General features: G+C 40.9%; 1 protein-coding gene across 2 annotated transcripts in view; it reads right to left on the reverse strand.

The window, feature by feature from the left end:
* The window catches only part of LOC138826426 (CAP-Gly domain-containing linker protein 1-like), a 48,951-nt gene extending 40,635 nt beyond the window's left edge, over nucleotides 1–8,316 (reverse strand). The window contains exons 1-5 of one of the 2 annotated variants that reach the window (XM_070021585.1): nucleotides 7,347–8,316; nucleotides 5,165–5,281; nucleotides 3,195–3,252; nucleotides 2,615–2,698; nucleotides 1,168–1,324 (exon numbers count right to left, since the gene is read on the reverse strand). In XM_070021585.1, coding sequence (XP_069877686.1) covers nucleotides 1,168–1,324; nucleotides 2,615–2,698; nucleotides 3,195–3,252; nucleotides 5,165–5,281; nucleotides 7,347–8,261 — 1,331 coding nt within the window. In that variant the 5' untranslated portion in view covers nucleotides 8,262–8,316. The remainder of the gene's footprint in view (nucleotides 1–1,167; nucleotides 1,325–2,614; nucleotides 2,699–3,194; nucleotides 3,253–5,164; nucleotides 5,282–7,346) is intronic. The other variant, XM_070021586.1, reaches the window with a different exon arrangement.
* Nucleotides 8,317–9,150: the final 834 nt, after the last annotated feature.

A 9,150-nucleotide genomic window follows, 5' to 3' on the forward strand; every position in this document is an offset into this window, starting at 1 on the left:
TAGAATTGAGGGAAATGGTGGAGCATTTGCATGTTTGAGGCCCTGAGTTGAATCTTCAGTACCACACCCACACACACCCACACCTACCCACCCCCCCTCCCCCCCACACACACAATTTAAAATAGCTGTGTGCCAGTAGCTGATGCCTGTAATTCTAGCTACTCAGGAGACTGAGATCTGAGGATCGTGGTTCAAAGCCAGCCCAGGCAGGAAAATCTGTGAGACTCTTATCTCCAATTAACCAACAGAAAACCAGAAGTGGCACTGTGGCTCAAGTGGTAGAGTGCTAGCATTGAGTTGAAGAGCTGAGGGACAGTGCCCAGGCCCAGAGTTTAAGCCCCACAACTGACCAAAAAAAAAAAGAAAAAGCCGGTACCAGTGGCTCACCCTGTAATCCTACCTACTCAGGAGGCTGAGATCTGAGGATCAAGGTTCAAAGCCAGCCTGGGCAGGGAGGTCCATGAGACTCTTATCGCCAATAAACCACTAGGAAACCGGAAGTGGTCCTGTGGCTCATGCCATAGAGTGCTAGCCTTGAGCTCAAGAGCGCAGGACAGAGCCCAAGCCCAGAGTTCAAGCCCCACAACCGACAAAAAAAAAAAAAAGAAAAGAAAAGAAAAAAAAGTAAAAATAAAAGCTGGGCACCAATATATTTTGATGAGAGATAGGCAAAGTCCATTTTAGAATGTTAAGCAGTTAAGTACACAATAAAGCAATAACAGGAAGAAACAGAGGGTAGGGACATGTAGTTTAGCTCAGTGGCAGAATGCTTGCCTCATATATGCAAGGAACTGGGTTCAATCCCAGCATTACAAGCACAAAAGCAAGAGCAAAATCAAGGGAAAGGAGGGGGGAGATAGGAAAGTATAAAAGACAACAACCCTGGGGCTGGGAATGTGGCTCAGTGATAGAATGCTTGCCTAGCATGCATGAAAGCCTGTGTCTGATTCCTTAGCACTACATACACAGAAAAAGCCGGAAGGGCACTATGACTCAAGTGGTAGAGCACCAGCCTTGAGCAAAAGCAGCTGAGGGACAGTGCCCAGGCCCAAAGTTCAAGTCCCGTGATTGGCCGGGGGACGGGGAGGGGAAGAGACAACAACCCGGAGCCTATGTCTTCTCAATATCTAGACACGGCCAAGCCTAACCATCAACATATCTACATACCTTTCTTTCAGACGCAACTCATCATTCATTTTTGTCAGCTGAGAAGAATTATCTCCTGACATCTTCATTATTTCTGCAATGTCATTTTCCAGTTTTTCCTTTGCCTTTATCAACTGTTCTTCTCTTTCATCCTGCTCTCTAAATTTGGCCTCCATATCTGAATACACAAAAATAGCACTTCTGACCAAGATGCATTGTACTCATAACATACCTTACAGAACTGTAACCTCTTTGTACAACTACTTAATAATAAAATTTATAAAAATAGCACCTCTGTATTAAGAGCAAGAAACATTTATTGGATACATCTTGCACTAGGGATATTGGCAGGTGCCAATCCCTAACCCTCAAGGAAATCACACAGGTGCCAATCCCTAACCTCAAGGAAATCACACTTTAGCAAAGACAAGACACCAAAAGGATAAAGAATAATGTAACAACAACAACAAAAAAAAATGTAACAGAGATAAGTGCTAAGAGAGAAAAAATGAAAGAAGGGGAAAGACATGCAGATCTTAGAAGTAGCCCCTCTGAGATAAGTGACACTTAAGTAAATATATGAAACAAAGGAGGGAAGACAGAAAGGCAAAGGCAAAAGCTGTGGGGCAGAACCATGACTGAAGTGTCCCTATCACCAGGAGGTGGATGTGGCCAGAGTGGAATGAGCAAGGGGAAGGACAGTCTAGGTTGAAAGCCTCCAGGCAATGGGGCTTGATGAGGGTAAGACAGAGTGAGATGGGAACCACTGAACAATCTTGGGCAGAGAAGTGACATGATCTGACTGCAGCTGTGATTTTAAGAGGCAGCAAGAGGATCCATGGAAAGTTCAGGAACAGACTCGGCTACAGAGCCTTCCTCAAAATAAAATTCTAAAAAAGATAAAAAGGATCACTCTATCTGCTGTGTTGAGTACAGAAGGAAGTGGGAACAAAGACAGGAAGTGAATGGTCAGCTGTTAAGGTTACTCATATATAAGACCCTTTTGACTCGGATCAAAGATAGCGGGAGTGGCCAGGTGCCAGTGGCTCATGCCTGTTATCCTAGCTATTCAGAAGGTTGAGATCTGAGGATCATGGTTCAAAGCCAGCCCAGGCAGGAGATTCTTATCTCCAATTAACCACCAGAAAACTAGAAGTGGCACTGTGGCTCAAGTGGTAGAGAGCTGGCCTTGAGCTGAAGAGCTGAGGGACAGTGCCCAGGCCCAGAGTTCAAGTCCCATGGCCGACAAAAAAGAAAAGATAGCAGGAGTGATGGGATGTGTTAAATTCTCTTTTTGAAAACAGAAACGAGGACTTGCTGAGAATTGCAGATCTCAAATATTATATAACCATAATGAGTGAAGCAGTTATGCCTGTACAGTAGATCTGTTATTCTAACAAATGACAACTATCTCAATCCTAGCAAACCTACTGTACATAATCATTAGTCACCAGAGAAATCTCCTTACCTGTTAAATTTTCTTTCAACTTCTCCAATTCAGAAGACAGCATGTTAAACTCTTCTTCCTTTTTGTGTAATTTATTTACAGTTTCTATTTAAGATAAAGTTGAAAGTTTAATGTGTTTCATATTTAAGTCACTAGAACTTGTCTGACTTACAACCCAATCAAATCATACACTTGTGAGACCTAAGAATACAGGAATACTAAAAAGTCCCATTAAGAAGCACACCTGTGTACACCACCAATGAAGCAAGTAAGCCTCTCTGCCACCTCCCCACAGCTGTATGCCAAACAGGCCCGGGCATGCCTTTTTCACATATCTCTTATTCCAACTGAAATTCAAGAGAGCTGTCAATGATGAAAGCTTAATTAATACATTCCCCAGGAATACTTACATTTTAATATGGGAAAAGAGAAGAAAGAATGAGGAGTTTGAGGCTTCTGGAAGCCTATGGAATGCAATATTCCTGCGTGCTGAAAAATTTAGGACTGTAAGACTTGACTAAAGGTAGTGTCTATTCTGCACTCAAGAGAGCAGCCACAGTGAGAGCAAGACATGTTCTGTTCTGACTTCAGTAAAACATACCTTGCATACTTTTCTGAACAGTGACTGCCTCTTCTGAAGCATCAGCAAACTTTTCTTTCTAAAGAGAAAGAACCAGATATTCACAATATAAGGATTTCAAAACATTAAGATAAAGAGTGTCTACTGGTAATAACTACAATACTATTTACTTTTTGTGGCTGATTTTGTTTGGTTAAATTAACATACTTAACTAATTAACTACCAAATGCATACAGTGCAATGCGCATATATGCATTTATAATTTGTGCATGTGCTGTGTATGAGCATGCATGTATGCCTATATACACATGTATGAACATGTACGCTTGCGTAAGTATACACAAGTACATGTAATACAGTGGTGCATGTGCAAGCTTTGTCATGGTGCTGACCCTCTAATAGCGACCTTCTCTTCAGAAATCTTCCTGAGACAACAGAGTTCTGGATTTCTGCCCCCCTCCCCCCCCATTTTTTCCAGAGCTGAGGACTGAACTCAGATCTTGTTTACTTGGGCCAGGCAAGTGTTCTTCCACTGAGCTAAATCTCCAATGCTGAATTCTTTATATTTCTGAGAAGTTTTATATCCTGAGAAGCTTGAACTAGATTTGAGTCTTAGTGTAGTATGAACATGAGTCCACAATTTTTTAAACTGAAAAGGTTCACAGGTTAAGGGCATCAAAACACAGAATGGCGATTCCCAAGCCAATTTTTCCTCAAAATTTAATAGCAAAAATATTATATACCAGACACATCAGATAAATAGAATTTTGAATTTTACTTAAATAATTGAAATAGCTACTACTGAACAACACAACTATATGATTACCACTGGGTTTTTTTGTGTGTTTTTTGTTGTTGTTAGTGGTGGTGGTGGTGGTCGTGGGGCTTAAACTCTGGGCCTGAGTGCTGTCCCTTAGCTCTTCAGCTCAAGGCAAGCACTCTACCACTTGAGCCACAGTACCACTTCTGGTTTTCTGGTGGTTTATTGGAGATAAGAGTCTCACAGACTTTCCTGCCCTGGGTGGCTCTGAACCATGATCCTCAGATCTCAGCCCTCTGAGTAGCTACAATTATAGGCCTAAGCCACTGGCACCCAGCCACTAAGTTTTTGTTTTTTTTTTAAGGTATTCACCTTGATCCACCACTGTCATTAGCAAAAATATCTAGTAAGTTGAGAAATGCAAGGTAAGTGGAGGAAGTATGGTTTCTCCTATCTAGTTTCTCTGTAAGCTTGTATCTTTCCTCTCCATGCTACAGGGGGACCCACAGTTCACTATTCACAATGATCAGCCTTATACAAAGTTGGGTTTTGATGTAAAAAAATTGGAAAGGAAAATGTTGAGAAAAGATTTTTAAAAAATGTCTCTCTAGGAAAAAAAAATGTAGAAAGGAAAAGTAATTTCCTAAGGTATAAGACAATTAAGCTTTAAATACATGATATAACATCCTGCCTCATCAACAGATTGCCCTGAGTCCAAGATGGCGGGTGTGGGGAGTGGGGTGAAGAGATGGGAGTGGGGTGCCTGGTCCCCAAAGTCAACATGAATGAAACCCAACCATGCTGGATGTGTAACTGTGATTGTCTGTGTTCAGTAAAACTGATCAATGACGTTTCAAAGCAGTGCTCTATCAGAGGCAAGGAAAAGATGAAAAGAAGAAAGGAAAGTAATACCTACCTTTACTGCTAGTGAGTCCTGATCAGATTCCCCTGAAGGTCTGTTTGGTTGTTTGGCTGGTTTTTGTTTTATGAGACTGGGTCTCACTATGAAACTGAAGTTGGCCTCAAATTCTCGATCCTCCTGTCTCAGCCTCCCAAGTGCTAAGATTACAGGCATGCTCCCACAGGTATTTATCAGTCAGTAACTAATGTACTCAATTTAAATCAAGATTTTGAAGGAGAAAAGAAATAGCTGCAGTATCTCTTTATGGACTTTTTTTTAAACAGGAAATAGCCAGAAACCCTGATTTTCAGATACCCAACAGGTACTTACCAAAATATGAAGTTCTTTTTCCAAAGCCTCTTTGACTTGGCTGACTTCACTCAAATTGTCCTGAAGGTTAGTAAGCTTTAGCTCTTGCCCCTGGAGCTCTTTGGTAATGCTACTAGCCTAACATACAGAATTACATGGTATAGAAGCAAATGAATGAAAAGGAAACAAAAAAGAATGATAAAGAAAAACAAACAAATGTAAAAAAAAATCTATGAGAAACAAACACAACAAAACAAAACTGAAAGGAATAAAAAGTTTTTTTTTTTAATTCTAAGAATCCAGTAACTTTTTAAAGAATCAATTCTAGATATGATTGTCTAATGGCTATTTTTAGAAAGTTAAAGATACATTTCAATACTTGGCCCATTTATTTCTAGAGTTCAAAAATCTTAATGCTGGGGATATAAAGAGCCATGCTTGTTAGCATGCTCAAGGGCTCTAGGCTCATTACTCAATTCCCTCCTCCCCAAAGTCCTTAAGATAGAAATGGCGGGTATATTATAAGAGTATTTTTTTTTTGGGGGGGGGGGTCAGTCATAGGGCCTGAACTCTGGGCCTGGGCGCTGTCCCTCAGCTCTTCAGCTCAAGACTAGCGCTCTACCACTTGAGCCACAGCACCACTTCCAGATTTCTTTGCTTATGTGGTGCTGAGGAATGGAACCCAGGGCCTCATGCATGCAAGGCAAGCACTCTACCACTGAGCCACCTTCCCAGCCCTAGTGGTCTGTATTATTCACCATACTTTTGGCATATAAAATATTTAAAATTTTTAAATATACTAGAAAATAGCCATCAGAACTCAGTTTTCATTAATTTTTTTTGGGGGGTCGGTTGTGGGGCTTGAACTCAGGGCACTGTCCCTGAGCCTCTTTGTACTCAAGGCTAGCACTCTACCATTTGAGCCACAGCACCAATTTTCAACAGTTAAATGGAGATAAGAGTCTCACAGGGACTTTTCTGCCTGGACTGGCTTTGAACTGTGATCCTCAGATCTCAGTTTTCTGAGATCTGGGCCTGAGCCACCAGCATCCAGCTCATTAAATCATAATATGAAAAAGCAGCCCAACCATCAGCTACAGAGTCTCTTCTGATTAACTTTTGTTTTAACTGGTATTTCAGAATCACATGAGGAAATCAGAGAAAAATTTCCTGTAGCTAGTTTTGCTATTTGTCCTCATCTGTCCATCGTAACACTTCCATCTCTGCCAATAGAGCAGCTTGTCTTGCAGAAAGCTCACAACAGTCAGCATCAGAACAAGTACCTCAACTAGTGACAGGACTGGGAGAAAAACCTCAATCAAGTGACTTTCCTTAAAAGCACTTGTTATGCTATCAGCGAAAGTTCTGTATGCTGCCCCATGCCTTGACAAAATGTACTTAACCAGTTGTCCTTCAAATACACTTTTTTTTCTGTCCCAGTGTCAGGACTTAACTCAGGGTCTGGATGCCTTCCCTTAGTGTTTCTGCTCAAAGCTGGTGCTCTACCACTTGAGCCATAGCTCCATTTCCCAGATTTTCCTCAAAAAGAGGATATTGTCTTCAATGTGGCATGGAAGAAACTCCAATGAAAACAAAGTAGGAATGCAAAAGCCACTGGGCTCTTGACCTTTCATCTGCTGTGAATGTTACTCATCACACTGTGTTAATTTACAGTAGTTGAAAACAGAGTTCTTATTACACTTTTATATGATGTGGGTGTAAACTAAAGAAATGACTTCATATGATTTTGGTGTTTTTTTTTTGAAACACAGTCTTGCTGAATAATCTGAGTAGGCTTTAAATTTACAATCCGTTTGCCTCAGTCTTTTGAATGCTGGATCACAGGCATGAACCACCATGCCAGCCAATCTTATGAATTTCGATGTCACTCACACATTTACCTTCACACCAGGGTCTCTGGGACATTAAGCTTAAACAGAGGTCAACCTCACTACCCAGGGATAAAGGAACCAGATTCTAGGACATCAATATAAATCCACATCTGATCAGACCATTATTTTCTCTAATCTCCTCAGATGAAACCATATTGAGATCCTTAGAAGATACTCAACTGGATGGGCCATGCAATTTGTTTCCATGAAATCAGCAATTTGGGGTGAATGACCTCAACTCAAAAGTAACAACGCAAAACAAGAATAACAACAGAAAAGAAAAGAAAGGATGGAGGATTGTCAATACAAACCTTGCCACTTTCGGCATTCTTTTCAATCTCTAAAGTTTTAATCTGTTTCTCAGCTGCCTCAAGCTGCTGTCTAAGGGTCTCAATTTCCGATTTACCTTCGGAACTGGCTTTCCGAAGTGCATCAAGATCCAAGAGCTTTTCTTCAGCAGCCTTGAGCTGTGATGTAAAATTACCAATGACTTTGGCTTGTTCATTGCACTTGGCTTGCAGAACCTCTAGCTCTTTTACCTTTATTTCAGCCTCCTGCAATTTGTTTAATGTGTCTTCCATTTCCACTAGATGCTGGTCTTCGGCTTTGTCCAGTCTAGATTTGATGGCCTCCAGGTTGTCCTCCTTTTCCTTAATGATTGCCATCAGTTTAGACTTCAGAGCTTCTATCTCTTTAGCATGAGCAGACCGTTCAGAGTCTTGTTTATTCTGCAGACTTTCTATTTCATGCTGGTAATCTAGTCTCAATCTCTCTATTTGTGTCTTTAACTCAGCAAACTCGGCCGTCTCTGTTCCAACCCCTTTGCTAAAGGACACCTTCAGCTCCTCCATTGCCTGCTGGTGGGATGCGATGGCGGTTTCTAGCTTAGACTTCCACAGAGCTATCACATCTGAGTTCTCCTTGTTAGCATGGTCAAGCTTGCCTCTCAAGGACTCATTCTCTTTGGAAAGCTTCTCTGTGGCTACATGCAGAGCCTTTATTTCCTTCTGAAATGTCTCTTCCCGAGATCCAAAATGATCCTTCAGTGAAGTTATTTCTTTCTGGTGGTCAGTATGGGTGGATTCTAACTTTTCTTGCAAAGAGCTTATTTCTTGCAAAAGGGACAGCGACATATCCACATCTCCAACAGGTTTACTGGACTCTAGCCTTCTTCGGAGCTCAGCTACTTCCTGTCCTCTCAATGCTAGGTCTTTTTCTAGTTCCATTATACGAGACTTTTCTGACACAGTAGCCACCTATTAACAGCAGTCCAAAGAAAAAAAGTTCATTTAAATAACAAAGCACTGATAAACTTTCTTTTGACAGTGAAGATCTTTACAAACTTAATGTTGTTTTTTTCTCTGGGCCTGGGTGCTGTCCCTCAGCTCTTCAGCTCAAGGCTAGCACTCTACCACTGGAGCCACAACGCCACTTCCAGCTTTTTTTGCTTATGTGGTGTTGAGGAATTGAACCCAGGGCCCCATGCATGTGAGGCAAGCACTCTCCCACTGAGTCACCTTCCCAGACCAAACTTATAAATGTTTATGAATTAATCACTGTGACAATGGCTTAAGCCCAATTCTGGTAGCTCCAATTTAAAATTACAAACTTCGGCAAATTTCTACAACTTTGAGATGCTTAAAAGAATCTAAAAATGGATACTGAGCTTAATTTACTCCAGTAATACTTGCTTTTCCTCTAAAGAAGCTGAAGTCAGGAAAGTAACCATTAACTGATAGTAAGATAACACTTCCCAGTTATATCCGCTCCTTACTTGGCTAGTTTTTCTACTCCTCACTGCCCAGGCTGCATAAATGCTTCTGTACCTGTGCTTGATGATGTACTGGCCACATACAACCCTAAGGACTAAAATGTGGCTCATTTCATCTGATGTGACATCAGGTTTTGAGAACATAAGAGAAAAAAGAACTATATATATATATATATATATATATATATACACACATATATAATTATATATGTAGATACAGGTGTGTGTGTATATATATATATATATATATGTAGATATGTACACACACACACATACATATTTTTTCTTTTAAAGCCAGTACTGAGGCTTGAACCCAGGACTTCTCACTCTCACTTGGCTTTTTT

The sequence above is a fragment of the Dipodomys merriami genome, unplaced genomic scaffold (genome assembly GCF_024711535.1).
Source record: "Dipodomys merriami isolate MVZ:Mamm:240054 unplaced genomic scaffold, mDipMer1.0.p SCAF_142, whole genome shotgun sequence".
Lineage (NCBI taxonomy): Eukaryota > Metazoa > Chordata > Mammalia > Rodentia > Heteromyidae > Dipodomys > Dipodomys merriami.